Source organism: Saccopteryx bilineata, chromosome 6, assembly GCF_036850765.1.
Source record: "Saccopteryx bilineata isolate mSacBil1 chromosome 6, mSacBil1_pri_phased_curated, whole genome shotgun sequence".
Taxonomy (NCBI): Eukaryota; Metazoa; Chordata; class Mammalia; order Chiroptera; family Emballonuridae; genus Saccopteryx; species Saccopteryx bilineata.
This window is the reverse complement of record NC_089495.1, coordinates 13,488,439-13,504,625: the sequence shown is the minus strand read 5'-3', so window position 1 is coordinate 13,504,625 and position 16,187 is coordinate 13,488,439. Positions and strand designations below refer to the sequence as shown.

Sequence of the window (16,187 nt, the reverse complement as noted above, 5' to 3'; positions counted from 1 at the left end):
ATAAATGTATAAATGGTTATGTAAAAGTTTTTTTATTTCACTTGAATCATGTGATAAGCTTTTTAAACATTTATTCCCACATCTGTTGGATCAAAATTCCCTAGTGTAGAGCCTGGGCATGTTTGTTACTTTTATTTTCCATAGGGAACTCTGAAGTGGTTTCTGGGTGAAAATTCTATCAGTCTAAGCCCTGGCTGTTTGGCTCAGTGCATAGAGCACTGGCCCGGTGTATGGACGTCCTGGGTTCAATTCCCAGTCAGGGCACACAAGAGAAGTGACCATCTGTTTCTCTCCTCCTCCATCTTCACATTCTCTCTCTTTTCCCCTCCCACAGCCAGTGGCTGATTGGTTCAAGCATCACCCTGCGTGCTGAGGATGGCTCAGTTGGTCTGAAGGCATCAGCCTCAGCACTGAAAATAGCTTAGTTGATTCGAGCATCAGCCCCAGACAGGTTGCCAGGTGGATCCTGGTTGGGGTGCATGTGGGAGTCTGTCCTTCTATCTCCCCTTCTCTCACTTTAAAAAAAAAAGGAAAGAAAAAATTATATTAGTCTATTAAAAGCACATGTGAGATAGGAAAGAAAAATTTAGTATGGACTTAAAACTAGGGGAGGAATTTTATCAGATGATGATTTATGTATTTAGTTTAGTCAAATCACTTCCTATTTTTTGTGTATTTTCAGGAGGAGCTTCCAGGACATCTAGTGCTACCAGCCATCTCAGCTGTAAGAGTGAGCGAGCAGTCTGTGACACTTCCGGTGGCCTGTTGCTAAGACCTAAGCCCCCTCCTCTTCGTACAGCTTGGTTATAAAAACGTTTTACTTTAAACATTGCTCATCCAGTTCTTATGGAAATGCTCTTGTGTATTACTATAATTCTCATGTAAACATCTATAACTGTCTTAAAAATTTTAAGTTGTACAACAGTGAGTTGTAATTTATTGTAATTCAATGCAAAATTGTTTTCAAAAAAGACAATTTAATGTAAAATCAGTGTTTCCTGTGAGGGTGTATTTATATGGGATATATATCTATTTAATAGAGAAGTGCACGTATATTTTCTCAGCATGGAAATTGACCCAGCTGTCATGTTGACAGAACAGTTGTGGTAGTGTCACTCTATGTTGGACCCAAGCTGTTAGCTTTGTAGGTCTCATTTTATTTTCATTTCTTATAAGCTTTAAACCATGAGCATAACTCCCAACTTACACTGGCCTTGTTTTCTGTTTGCTTCTGGATTTAGGTGGTGTGACTCATAACTTTATTATAACACTTTCTTATGAGACAAATCTTAAAATTTGTTTTCATTGGTGGAGCTAATTTATTGAGACAATCTTTAGGATTTGCCAGAGGTATGTACTACCTCTGTGTAAGTGTGCTGGGTTAGATCTCAGCATTTAATCAACCGTTCCAAACTGTGAGTGTTAGAAAGTTTCACATAGGTGTTCCTCTTTCCTGGCTTTGTATGTCCAGGTAAAGTACTAGTCGTCATCTGAGAAGCGAGAGAGCCGTAGAGCTACAGTCTACTTGCATGGTGAATAGTTTGTCCAAGGCCCAGATCAGCACAAGCAAAACCAAGTATTTTTTGAATGAGCAAAATAGCACCACTAGTTAGAAGAGCCAAGAGGTAGACCCTGAGTTGTGGCGGAACCGGAACTGTGTTTTAAGTGACACTGTTAACAAGTTGTGTTCTATTGAATATTTATTGCATTGAGAGAAGGTGAACAAGAAAGAAATGCGTTGTCTTACAGCTTTAGAAATTCCAGGTAGAGTTTTTAAGGGCTAGAAAAGACAACTAAAATATAAATGATAAAGGGGGAAATCATTATTTGTTGAGGCTACTTTTTAAATGTCTTCTAATTTTCTTGTTTCTTGGTGTGGGCTTACCGGTTGATCCTGGAAGTCTCCTTTTTGCTAGCCCCGCTGTCCAGTCCTAGCAATCAGAATGGAGTTAGTACGGTATGATATAGCTGACCTGTGGGATTAGGATATTTTTCTGTCAGTCTGTAGGCTCTTCTTCTATACAACAAAGTGTATCTCAGCCATGGTTGCTCCTGTTCTAGTTATCACTGTTCTTCACTACTGTCCTTTTTAATATATCCTTGGATATACTAAGGTCTCCATATTAAATGCCACACCTTTCTTTTTATAATATGTCATTTTGATCTGTAGCTACAATAACAAGATTTGTATTTTTATGGGTTAACTCAAGCTCTGTAGCTTGTATGCAGAGCCAAACTGCATTTTACTAAACATCAGTTCATAGTTTCCTAGTCTTAGTTCACGTTCATAGATTTTGTTTAGGATCGGGCACGTGAAGTGTGGGAACAGTGGGGCTACAATGAAAAAGTCCCTGGGAACCCAACCTGATTATGAGGTGGTTCTGCTTCCTTCTTTGGACTGTAATGTTCATTCATTGTTACTTGATGCTCTGTTCTGGAGAACAGATTTTTACATTTAGTGTTCTGCTCTACATATTAACCTTTAGACATACTAATGGGAGAGTTTGTTTTCTAACTCATTGTACTCTTACTGTTGTATAAAAACCTGTCTTTAAGGAGATGTAAGATATGCTGAATTTAAAACTCAGCATTTGAACATCTGTCCAGTAATGATTAGCCAATATTTTAAAATTGATTTTTAATTTGTTAGGGGGAAAATATATGTGAAATCTTTTAATGTTCATAATGTCATTAGTCTCTGAGAACATTTTATATGGTCTTTGCCATATATCAGGTACAACACATAATTTCATAGATAAAGCTGTACTTTGATTTTAGAGCTAGTTTAGTGCCTTTAGTTTTGGGGAGGTGCAGCTAAGTATTACTGATAGCAGGGATTCAACTTGAAGTAAAAGTCAGGAAGGACAATAATCTTCATTTTTTCAGTGCATAATTTACAGTTCTTTTTGTCATGATTACTTACATGTGATAAGTATAAATAGAAGGCTAGGATTGAAAATGTGATACTTTGAAGTTATGGTTTAAGGAGCAATTTTATGAAGGACTCGTAATTCCACTGTTTTCATTTTCAAGAACATAAAGAGTGAAGGCTCTGTTGGCACTGCTTTATATTTGGTTCCCTGTACCTTATTGTATATACTTTGAAGATTTACTTCTGCAACTAGAAATTATACTAATGCAAGGTCAAAACTATTAGGCAAGATTCTTCATGAGAGTTGTTTTCTTATCTGTCAAATATTAGACTAATATAGCCTCCATTTTAATACTCTGTGAAAGAGTATTGAATTATTAAAATTATTTCTTAAGGGACAGCTGTCATCTCATTCATCCCTACTTCCTTTCTTCACACTGCATGAAAAGCTGCTTTCTTAGCTACTACAAATAAAATCGTTCTGGTTTACTTGTAAGTATAGTGTAATGCAGTTGTTTGCAACTCATTAACCCAAATGTCCAAAATGGATATCTGGACAACTTTAGAAGAAGTCATTGTGACTGTGTGTCTCGTCTTCAGATTGAAATACTGCACACTGTGAAAAATATTACAACAATATAATGTTGGAGACATAGGTTTACTTTAGAATATTTTGATAGTTAAATTCATAAATATTTAATATCTTAAATGCCAAAGTCTCTCCCTGCAAATGATTGTATACCATCCTAGGAAATGTGCTTAATGCTAATGACTACTTGGTTTCAGTGAATTAAGATTAGTAAGAAACTGAAAAATCAATATCCTTTTAAAATTTTTCAGTTCATTGTAATGTGTTTTAGCCATGAAGAACTAGTTTGGCATCATGAAGAAATAAAAGATAACTGAGTTTTGATCCTACATCTCTCAAATGCATGGTCTTGTTCTCATTTGAAAAATTAGCATAATAACTTTTATATATCACACAAAACTAAGCATTAGTGAGAACGAAATTGGAAGGAGGGTGTTCATTATTTGTAGAGTTTTTAAAGAGTTTGCTGGCCCTGGCTGGTTGGCTCAGTGGTAGAGCATTGGACCAGCATGTAGATGTCCTGTGTGTCCCAGTCAGGGCACACAGGAGAAGTGTTCATCTGCTTCTCCATCACTCCCCCTCTCGCTTCTCTCTCTGTCTCTCCCCCTCCTGCAGCCATGGCTCAATAGGAGTGAATTGGCCCCAGGGAACTGAGGATGGCTCCATGGCGTCTGCCTCAGGCCTTAGGAAGAGCTCAGTTGCTGAACAACAGAGCATTGCCCTAGATGTGCAGAGCATCACCCCCTAATGAGCTTGCTAGGTGGATCCTGGTCAGGGCGCATGCGGGAGTCTGTCTCTGCCTCCCCTCCTCTTACTGTATAAAAAAAAAGAAAGAAAAGGAGTTTGCTTAAAATTTCATTTTTGATGCTACAATGGACACTGTTGTAGATTGAAGAAGTGTGTCTTAAAAGTATACCTACATCAACATTTCACATGTTTTATGAATGATAAATATTACTTTTAAAATTTGCTGTTCAGACATCAATTTGAGGATTTTTTTTTTTTTTTTACAAGGACAGAGAGAGGGATAGACAGGGACAGACAGACAGGAACGGAGAGATGAGAAGCATCAATTATCATTTTTTTGTTGTTGCGCATTGTGACACCTTAGTTGTTCATTGATTGCTCTCTCATATGTGCCTCGACCGCGGGCCTTCAGCAGACCAAGTAACCCCTTGCTTGAGCCAGTGACTGGTACAAGCTGGTGAGCTTTTGCTCAAACCAGATGAGCCTGCACTCAGGCTGGCGACCTCGGGGTCTCGAACCTGGGTCCTCTGCATCCCAGTCTGACGCTCTATCCACTGTGCCACCGCCCGGTCAATTTGAGGATTTTTTCATAAGAATTAATGACAAGGCTATTAGAATAAATCGCTGAGTATACAGTGTGGTAAGTATATTTGTGTGCTCAGCTATGGAATTAAAGGATGCTTCTAGCAAATAAGATGACGTGATAGCAGAAGGTTGTATTTGGTTTTAAAATTCTGGTTACTGTTTTTTAATCTACTATGAGGTAACAGCATTATTTTACTATAATTTAATGAGACATGAGTTTTTTTCCTATGAACCTAATTTCACATTGCTATTTTAAGTTAGTAAAAAAATTTGGTTAGTCACCAGAAAAAAATTTAAAACTATGATTCTAAAGATACAGTATGTGTATTACAATGATAATCGTCACAAAAACTACATCACTTTTATTTCATACATTGGGACCACAGCTGACCTCCAGGTGTGGCGTGTGCCCTGTTGGCTTTATTTAATCCTGAGACTCTGTTTTATGAAGAGAAGATATCCAGAATTATAAGAAAATAAATGTCCTCCCATGTCGTTATGTATACTAACTAGAAAAACCTAATTCTATCATTAATTTGAGACGTTTCATTTTAAATTCTATTCTGGAGAATATGAGAGAGATGTGGTTGTTTCAGGTGAATGTTCACAAGAAAAATCACATTTTATACAGATTTTGTTGGTGTTGATCTAAGTACTAGGGAAGTATAGGAAGGGCACCAAACATAAATAGACAACTCATGTTGTCACAAAGCAAATACCTGGTCACCACTAGAATATTGCTCTAGAGCAGGGGTCGGGAAACTTTTTGGCTGAGAGAGCCATGAGCGGCACATATTTTAAAATGTAATTCCATGAGAGCCATACAACGACCCATGTACCTTACGCATTATCCAATAAAAATTTGGTGTTGTCCTGGAAGACAGCTGTGATTGGCTCCAGCCACCTGCAACCATGAACATGAGCGGTAGGAAATGAATGGATTGTAATACATGAGAATGTTTTATATTTTTAACGTTATTTTTTTAATTAAAGATTTGTCTGTGAGCCAGATGCAGCCATCAAAAGAGCCACATCTGGCTTGCGAGCCATAGGTTCCTGACCCCTGCTCTAGAATATCTCATGCAGTCCCTTGGAACTCCCAGTCGTTACTTTCTTTGCCTGCCAAAAGGTAACTGCTATCTTAACTTTTACCACCATAGTGTAGTTTTGCCTGTTTTGTTTTTTTGATGTCATATGAATTGAATTATACATTCTTTTATATCTGGCTGCTTTTGTGGAATCTAGTTATATTTGTGAGATTTTTCCATGTTGTCTCACATAGCTGGAATTAATTCTCATTTCTGTATACTAGTCTGACTCTACTGTAATTTACTTATCCAGTCTGTGGTTCATGGGCATTTGAGGTGGTTTCCAGGTTTTGAGTATTTCAAATAATGCTATGAAGGTATTTGTAGGTGTGCCCTGATTACCTGTGTATGCATTTAAATTGGGGGCACATTCTTAGGGGTGGAGTGGCTGGGTCACAGAACTGACTTCTTTAGTAGGGAATGCCAGAGCTTTCCTAAGTGAATACCCATTTATCTGCCGCAGAAGTGTATTAATTCTTGTATCTCCATATCTTCACTAATATTTAGTGTCATTTGTAAGTTAACCATTTGGGTATGTAATGGTATATTGTGATTTTAATTGCACTACTCAGATCTGATTGAACACTTCATGTTTATTGGACATTGGGATATCTTTTGTGAAGTGCCATTTCAAGCTTTTGTTTTTGCCTATTTTTCTATTGGTTGAATGTCTTTTTCTTGTTGATTGGTAGGAGCAGTTCCATGTTCTGGATACTGGTGTGAGTTAAGGTACAAATATTTTCTCCCAGTCTGGCTTGCCTTTTCACTATGAATGGTGTCTCTGAACAGAAATTCTTAATTTTCTTTATCCCACTGTATCAGCCTTTTCTTTAATGGTTAATACTTCTTTAAACTGTTAGATGTGATGAAATTTTTATTTACCTAAGGTCATGAAGAGACTGCTGTATTCTAGAACGTTGCCTTTCACACTGAGATTGGCAGTTCACTCCGCACCATGATCTCTTCACTGTTACCTTAGTTGATTACTTCCAGCTTTATTCTTTGGGTCTAATGTGCTGTTAGTTTTCTAACTTCTTGAAATGAATGCATAGTCCAGCCCTCTTTTCTAATAGCTGTATAGGAAGGTATAAATTTCTTAGCATAGATTTAGCTGTTTATTATAAGTTTAGATAACATGATACTTTTATTTTCATTAAGTTCAAAATGTTTCTGGGTTTCCATTGTGATTTCTACTTTTAAAAGAATGGGTTCTTTAGTTTATATTTTCAATGGATGTTTTACAGCTGTATTTGTGGCTTTGGGTTATGTGAAAAGTTGTAGGGCCTGACCTGTGGTGGCGCAGTGGATAAAGCATCAACCTGAAAAGTTGTAGGAAAACCTTGAAGCCCCATGAGCTAAATTCAACAGCCCCACTGCCTATTTATGTGGCTTTTACTTTTATAAATGGGTTTTTAAGATCAAAAGAATATTTTGTGCCATGTAAATATTGTAGCAATTTCACATTTCAGGGTCCATACATGAAGTTTTATGGAGCATGGCCACACCCATACATCTGTTTTGTCTAAGAGCAGTGTTGTGTCAAAGACCATCTGGTCAACCAGTTGGCCTATATTATTGACTCTCTCGCCCTTCAGGCAAAATATATATTTGTTGACCCTGCTCTGGATATTGTCTCCCAGACAGACTTTTGCTTCTGGCCTGCCACAGGGATGCTCACAATCTCAAATCACTTCATCCAGCTAAGGAGTTGAGTGATCTGAAGGTCGGCAGCAATGACGGCAAAGCCAAACTACGTCCAGTTCACTCTCGCTACTAGGGCCACCCTTTGGGTCACAATATAAACGGGCTTACCTGGGTTCCCTTTCCTTGGCAGGCCAAGGGTTTGTTTCTGTCCCGCTTGCTCTGAAAGGCTTTCAGACTCTCCAGCCCCTCAGCCTTTCCACTGAATTTTCCACAACGTGCAGGCACCCAACGGGGGCCACTATCAGATGGGGGTAAATATCAGGCTCACTTTTGGGTGGTCTTCTTCCAAAATCTTGGCCCCATAATTCTTGTGCCTTCATCCAGATTTTTAACCAGCTTGAACCCCCTGTCTAGCTGTCAGAGGGCACACTGGGCTGCATTACCCGGTCTGCCAATATGGAAGTTCTTCCTTTATAAACCACAAATACACTTTGTTTTTCAAGAGAATCCTCAGATCTTAACAGTGAAATAAGTGTGCTAATCTTGATCCTGAATCAGTTTGGGCAGCCACCAAATGAAGCAGCCCCATTTTCTCTTAAGAGGTATCTACTAGATTCGGGTAGAGGTGACCTGGAGTATGGACCCTTTGGTTTTCCAGACCAAAGTGACTCTTTTCCCACTTGAAATTGTAATTAGGATCTTGCTCACAAATTTATGAGTCAGATCCAAAGCTGACTTGTGAGTTCTTGCTAACTTGTTACAGAAAAGAAGTGTTAGCAGATAGGTTCTATGTGCATGTGCTGAACACTGGCAGAGGCTTTGGACAGCAATGTGTCTAAACCAAGTTGTTTTCCCTCAAGGCCTCTTTCTACCACTTCCTTCATTTCAACCCCATTTTGTCCTCACACCGAGAGTCAGTATACTAACCACAGCATTTAACAATACCATTTCTCTTCCCTCTGGCCCCCCCTGAAGCCGTCTTTCCACGTCCCCCATGGAACCTAATCATCGTATACTAGCTTACTAAATGAGTTTTCAATGAACAGTGTCCTGTCGTAATTTTCTAAGTCTCACACTTAGTTCAATGTCCAATGAACTGTCGTAAAATTCTAAGTCTCACACTTCTCTAACAGTACTAATACAAAGCGATTTCTTATTACGCAAAACAATGAATTAAAAGCATTTAGCGGAAGCCCAGAATTCCCAAAGACTGAGGGAAGGTGCCTAAAACAAGGTGAGATTATGGACGTTGTGACCAGTGCCACCACTTCTGAGCCTATGGCAACATGACAGCAGGTAAGAGAGGGCACGAGCTGTTCAAGTGTGAAAGCCAGGACTTGAAGCACTGTGGGTACTTACATGGTATAGAGCAGTGGTCCCCAACCCCCGGCCCGCAGACCGGTACCGGTCCGTGGGCCATTTGGTACCGGTCTGCGGAGAAAGAATAAATAACTTACATTATTTCTGTTTTATTTATATTTAAGTCTGAACGATGTTTTATTTTTTAAAAAATGACCAGATTCCCTCTGTTACATCTGTCTAAGACTCACTCTTAATGCTTGTCTCGTAAGTTCGACAATTATATTTAAAAATACCACAGTTTTTACGCCGATCACCTAATTTTATTTTGTGCATTTATCCGTCCCATCCTAAAGGCCGGTCTGTGAAAATATTTTCTGACATTAAACTGGTCCATGGCCCAAAAAAGATTGGGGACCACTGGTATAGAGTGTCATATTTGACAGTTAGGAGCTGGGCCACTGACTGATAAATGAGTCATGCTAGAAAATAGGCATTTATGGTCTTATTTTTTAATCCATTTGTCAGTTGTAAGAATTCAGTAGAGAATATGCATTAAGTAGTTTTTATTGGTTTCGCATTCAGTTACTTTCGTCATCATCAGGTCTTTAATTATACAAGTATATGTTATATTGTCTGTGGGAATTTAAATGTAAAATAAATACAAAATACATTCGTGGTTTAATGAACACTCAGTGAAGCCTTTTTCCCTCTTCCCTGAGGTATCCCTTTCCATCTGGTTTTATCCCAGATCACTCTTTTCACTTCCCCTAGGAAACGTTTACCAAACCACACAACAGGTCTGGAACCAGTGAACTTGTTTTAATGACATTAGACGTATTTTTTGATCTCATCGTACAACACCAATACAAAAGCACCGCCCATGCCCCTCAATACGTTGGACCAGGCACCTTTGAAGAAAGCATTGGCTCCTTCATCTTTGGCAATCTTCCTCCAGCAGTCCAGTGTCCCAGTGTACATAATATCCGCTGTGGAAACAAATGTTGGTAAGGGCTTCCTAATTCTAATAAAAGAGACTTTTCCCCTGAAAGACATCTCCACAGAGGGTTACAAATAAGCCACCTGAGTTCTAAGGGCCAGCTCTATGCAACATTCAACTGGACATTCCCCTTCCCTACGTAACTGTTAGGCAGGCTCTCATTGTTCCTACTCTTGTGACTCAAGGAAAGAACTGTGGCAATTAACCAGCTAATTCACAGACCATCAAACTGAAATGGGAGGGAACAGGGTGGGACAGAAGTGTTAAACTAGACAGTACCCTTTTTGATGGATGGGAAAACGGGGCCTAGTCTCAGATTATACCAGCCCAAGAAACACAGTTAAAAGAGCTACAGCTACTAGGTTGAACCAAATAAAACCAACGCTTGACTTTAAAAATGGCAGTTTCATATGTGTCTACCTATGGAAGCCAAAACTTTCTGTCACACAGACTGCCTCAGGCCAGCTCTCATCCAGGTAAATCACCCTCCCCTGCTTGAAATAACTGGATAAGAAAGTTATTTTTAAATAGACCAAAACCAGCTTTCCCCTTGTTTCTGCACCCAGGCTCTAGGAGAAAAGGGCCTAAGGCCTCCATCGGGCTGCATACCTAGTTAGGTTCACCTCTAAATATCCCATTATTTATGTATTTTTGTTTTTGTTTTATTGTATGAGAGGGAGACAGGAAGGGAGAGAGATGAGAAGCATCAACTCATAGTTGCAGCACTTTTGTTCATTGATTGCTTCTCATATGTGCCTTGACCAGGGGGCTCCAGCTGAGCCAGTGACCTCTTGCTCAAGCCAGCGACCTTGGGCTTCAAGCTCACAGTGACCTTTGGGCTCAAGCCAGTGACCATGGGGTCATGTCTATGACCCCACACTCAAGCTGGTGAGCCCGCACTCAAGTTAGCAACCTCAGGGTTTCAAACGTGGGCCCTCAGCATCCCAGGTCAACACTCTATCCACTGTGCCACCACCGGTCAGGCCTATTTTTGACGTTCTTATCTATATAACAAAATTCTCTAAAGAACTAGTTGAGAGTCTTTCTTTCCTAAGTTCTTATCGTATACTTTTAACAATTAGAATAGTGAAGACTAAAAACAGTACCAAACAGTGTTCTCCTCGGGCAGAAAAATACGATTTAGATCAGTCGGTGCCAGGCTTACCCCCTTTCCGGCCAGACTGCATCATCATCCTACGGCGGACAGTGTCAAAGGGGTAGGACACCAGCCCCGCCACCGCCGTCACACTCTGGGCAATCATCCAGCTGACGAAAATGTGCACATTCTTGGGGTCAGGCAGCATCCCTGTGGGCAGAGCCGAGGAGCCAAATGGCAATGAAATGATTCCTTTCAGCAGCTCAGCAAAATGTAAGTGGGGATGGAGGAGAGGCTACCGAACCTCCAACTCCACGCCCCCACTTCCAGAAGAACCTGCCCCTTGTGGGCTGCCTCAGAGGTAACCAGGCAGCCCACAGACGCTGGTGACTGCCCTCGCTGGGCCGAGGGAAGTCAGAGTTCTGCCCAGCGGATAGGATATGTTGAAGCGGCCACCAGTTACACTCAGTAACTTAGAGCCGGGGCAAGAGGAAGCTAGTCTGCCCCTTCTTCCTGCAAATAACTCAAGGCCAGAGTTTCTTTCTGTAGAGGACAAGGAGAATCCTCGATACCCTCCTCATTCAAAAGCCTCAGTCTAGCCCAGAGAGGAGGAAGAAAGATGAATAAATATGACGCCCTTGGGGAGTTACAGATCCCTCAGGACCCCCTGTGCGCCTCCCTCCTCCCAGACCTCAGCCCCCACCCCCAGGTCCTCCTCTCACCCTTGGCAGTGTCGTAGACTCCGAAGTAGGCAGCTCTGTAGATGATGATGCCCTGGACAGAGACGCTGAAACCCTGGTAGAGACCCTTAAGGCCATCAGACTTGAAGATCTTGGTGAGACAGTCGCCCAGACCACTGAACTCCCGCTGGGAGGCACCCTTGCCCACGTCGGCAGCCAACCTGGTCCTGGCAAAGTCCAGCGGGTACACAAAGCAGAGGGAGGTGGCCCCAGCTGCCCCACCGGAAGCCAGGTTACCAGCAAAGTAACGCCAGAACTGCTTATGCCGGTCCACGCCCCCCAGGAAGATCTGCTTGTACTTGTCCTTGAAGGCGAAGTTGAGGGCTTGAGTGGGGAAGTAACGGATCACGTTGGCCAGGTTACCTCTCCAGAAGGAGAGAAAGCCCTGCTCCTTGGGGATTCTCACCACGCAATCAATGATCCCTTTGTACTGCTTCTCGGCACTGATCTGTTTGCTGGCGTGCTGGACCTGCGGGGGAGGCGAGAAGGGCCGAGGTGGGTGTTACCATGTGCAGGACAGAGGGAGAAGGAGAAGAGGGCAGAAAAAGAACGTGCACTTCCCTGATTTCCTTTCTAAACAGACATGGGGAATCAAACACATAAATAGGTGATAGCTACTTGGATGAGAGCCAAAAAAATCCGATTTTTGCCTCAATTATCAGGGCATTTGAGAAAAAAATATTCTGCCCCAAATAAATGGAAAAGATGAATTCATTGTGTAAAGAGTCGCTTATGTATTGAATTTTCCCTAGGTGCCAGAACTATGCTAGGGGCTCAGTGGGACATAGAAATGATTCAAGATCTCCACCGCAAAGGGCAGCTGCCCTGATTTGAGACATGAGGGGCAGGAGATGAGGATTCCTCAGTCTCACCCCCATCTCCCTAGAGACCAGGATCTCTGAGTAGCAGGAAGTCTGGAAATATTCAGGCAGATTATCCAAGTAACCAAGTACTGAGAGGTTTGTCGCTGCTGTGAGCCATTTGTTGGGGTTTTTCTCATTATTGATCATTTACACTCCCAAACTGAAGAGGCCCAATTGCTTACTGACAAGCCCTTGTCTTTTGGAAAAGTGGAGAAAAACAGGATAGATGGGATGGTGCTGATGACAAGCCACTCAGTGACTAGGCTGGAGTGTACATGACTTGGGGACAAGATAAGGAAGGCCGCCCGAGTTCATCCCAAAAATTGTTTCTAATCTCTCACAACCTTTCTTCATCTGTCAAATTGGAGGAGACAATACTTATCTTACAGAGGTTACATAAAGATGAATGAAATATATTCATGTCAGGCTCTAGCATCGTGCGTGGGACACAGTGAGCGAGTTCTTCTGTAAAAATTATTTTAACGTTTTTATTTTAAAAGGTGGGTACAGGCAAAAAGGTAGACGGGTCATTGAATATCAGAAGGTGAGGCCGACCTAAGAGGCCCGGGTGGCATGCCAGTGCTGTCCCAGGCACAGGATCTGGCTGGCTGTAACCCACTCGGGGTGGGTTTCCATATATAGACACCCGGCGCTGGGCGCCACCCGACACCAGGAATCTGCTACTGACGCTGGACCTGTGCGCGCAGAGGGCACCTTCCCCTCCGCGCAGGCCGGGCGCCCAGCCTGTGGCCTAGCGCAGATCTGCTGCGGCTCGCCCGCTCGCCCCGCGTCCCCGTCGCCGCTGCGCCCCGCGCGCCCCGCGCGCCCTGCCCGCCCGCCCCGCTCGCCGCGCCCGCCCGCCCGTCCCACCTGCAGCAGCAGTTTGACCCTCTCGATGGGGGCGACCGCGGTCTTGGAGACGGCAGCGGCGATGCCGCCCGCCAGGAAGTCCTTCAAGAAGCTCAAAGCCTGATCACCCATGATGCCGGCCGGGCGCACACAGCCTCCGGGAGCCGCGCTCTCGCTCTCGCTCTCGCCTCCGCCGGGTCTGGCACCGCCACGCCGTCTCCGTCCCTGCGCGACGCGAAGGGGCCGCCTGCCTCGCCCCGCATCCCTCCTTATATCCCCCGCCCGGCCTCTCGCGAGAGGAGGAGGGACCCCGGGGCGGTGCACGCAGTGAGCATTGGCTGAGCAGGTGCTTGGACACCCCCTCGCCGCCCCCCTCCTCTGCAGAGGGCAAAGGGGGCGAAGGCGCTTCCGGGAGCCCGGGGTGGGCCGGGGGCTGTGCCTTCAGCTTGGGACGTTTAAAGGGCAAATTCATGTTATCTGTCCCGGCGAGCAGAGGGAACACCATGTCTCCGCAGCATGTGGGCCACTGTATTTATAGCACAAGAAGGCTTAGGCTGGGGCCGACCTGGGGACACACACGGGACCGATGCCTCAAGTAGGGCTTGCTTTAACCTCGGGCCTGCACTGGCCTGCTCCTGGCCGGGGGACTTCAGGCTTATTTTTCCTGCATCTCCGGAATGGTGTCTCAAACCACAGCTCGCTGCCTGGATTTGCACCTCTTTCAGAGTTGTGTGTTTTCACAAATAATGAAGATCCTCCAAAATAAATACTAACGTCACTTGATGCTGTGATTGCCTAATAGAATCTGGCAGCCTGCTGAATCCCCTCCTCTTTCCATTCAAATGTTCGATCATTCATTATCAAATATTCATGTGCCTGGCACTCCGTAGCACCAGGAAAGGCCAAGTAACCAAGTGCAGAGGGCCACGGAATAATTTGTCTTTGTAAGGGGTGTGTGTGTGTGTGTGTGTGTGTGTTGCTTTTCTGTCGCTAAGAACGGGGACCTTAGAGGACACTTATTTTCTACATATTTTAAGGGTTTAATATGCCAGCCACTGTGCTGTCAACGGAATCTCAGCATATATTCTGGGCAGAACGTTCTCAGGCAGCTGGCGGCTCCTCGAGGGCCGGTGCTGTTGGCCTTCCCATCAGAGTAGCTAGGTGACCAGGATATTAAGAAAAGGTCGAATCCTTGGCCGTATTTGCCTCTTTTGAACAGGTGCTTGAGGGTGGGAAGACATATGCTCTCTAGTCGTAGGAAATTGATTGCAATTAGTTTTTTAAAAATATATTACTATGAGCTTTGAGCTGTAATATATGGGGGGCAGTTCTTATTAATCATTCAGGTTTTCAAATACAGCTCTTCTTTCCCCCAGAATGATTGCAGTTAGTTTTTAAACTCTACACTCGTTACCCTATTCAGTTCTTTTCCCATGTTTGTTGATGTTCTTTCGTGCATTGACAAGTTTATTCATTTTTTCCACAACCTTGCTGATGAACGCATACATCAGGTTAGGTGTTTACTGAGCTGCAGCTGTGTGTCACCCTGGGTCTGGAGACTTCAATAGAGCACAGGTCACTAGTTGGGTGCCAGAACTGCAAAGGATAATCATTTATCTGAGATTGGGGCAGACTAGAGTTCGGAAATGCCGGTGAGCAATGTGAAAGCTAGCAAAGTGAAACTATATCAAGGTCACAGCAAGAAGTCAGGATAAACAAGAAAGCCATATATGCATTCATTCAACAAACACTTGAGCACCTACTGTGTACCAGGAATGAAGTATAGCCCTATGAATCCCATACTAGTAAGATATGGCTCTGCCCCCAAGAACCTCACCCTTCAGCAGTTGACATATTTGTCACTTGTTTAACTTTATTTACCACAGCTTCACATATTAGTCATTTTTAATTAGAATAGTAGCATTGTATCCCATCCTGTTAATATAGAGCCATTGTCTAATCCATTTCCTTTTAATTGTGCATTAGAGATGTTTCTTATGAAAAACAATGTTGCTATGTAAATACTTCTGCAAAAATTTCACTTTCCCCTTTAAGTTTTTCTTCTCATATATTCCCCAAATAGAACAAACTGAACATTTTAAAATGCTCTTTCAGTCCCTGCTGCATATTGGGAAATTGTTCTACATAAATCTGGAGCCCAGCAGCCACGTAGGTGGGACTCTTGTTCCCCATAGACCCTTCTGCAACACTGGCTTTAAAATAATCATCTTTTAGTTACCTGTGCCATAATATGGGTCCCAATTTGTACCTTTTTAATTGCTATGAAATAATACATGTTTCTCAACTGCGTAAATTGAGTACATATTACTCAATTTAATTTGTCAAGGTGTTCTTTCTACAAAAAAAAATTTTTTTTTAACTTTTTTTTTTTTGTATTTTTCCAAAGTTAGAAGTGAGGAGGCAGTCAGACTGACTCCCGCATGCGCCCGACAGGGATCCACCCAGCATGCCCACCAGGGGGTGATGCTTGGCCCCTCTGGGGTGTCCCTGGGTTGTAGCTGGAGCCATTCTAGTGCCTGTGGCAGAGGCCATGGAGCCATCTTCAGCGCCCTGGACAACTTTGCTCCAATGGAGTCTTGGCTGTGGGAGGGGAAGAGAGAGACAGAGAGGAAGGAAAGGGGGAAGGGTGGAGAAGCAGAGGGGCACTTCTCCTGTGTGCCCTGGCCAGGAATCAAACCTGGGACTTCCACACGCTGGGCCGACACTCTACCACTGAGCCAACCAGCCAGGGCTCTACAAAAATTTTTAATCTTCCTTGATCACTTATGGCATGAAAGCAGAGTACTTCTCTATA

At 43.0% G+C, this 16,187-nt stretch overlaps 2 protein-coding genes across 4 annotated transcripts in view; one reads left to right on the top strand and one right to left on the bottom strand.

Annotated features, from left to right (window-relative positions):
• The window catches only part of CFAP97 (cilia and flagella associated protein 97), a 38,071-nt gene extending 28,360 nt beyond the window's left edge, over positions 1–9,711 (top strand). For all 3 annotated transcript variants that reach the window (XM_066236308.1, XM_066236307.1, XM_066236309.1), the window contains exon 5: positions 683–9,711. In XM_066236308.1, the coding sequence (XP_066092405.1) occupies positions 683–810 (128 nt within the window). In that variant the 3' untranslated portion in view covers positions 811–9,711. The remainder of the gene's footprint in view (positions 1–682) is intronic.
• On the bottom strand, positions 9,626–13,608 carry SLC25A4 (solute carrier family 25 member 4). The gene is made up of 4 exons (XM_066236310.1): positions 13,394–13,608; positions 11,643–12,129; positions 10,990–11,130; positions 9,626–9,813 (listed from the first exon to the last, which is right to left on the bottom strand). Exons 1-4 carry the CDS (start codon positions 13,502–13,504, stop codon positions 9,656–9,658), a joined length of 897 nt encoding a protein of 298 aa, XP_066092407.1. The 5' UTR covers positions 13,505–13,608; the 3' UTR covers positions 9,626–9,655.
• Between the last annotated feature and the right edge of the window lie 2,579 nt (positions 13,609–16,187).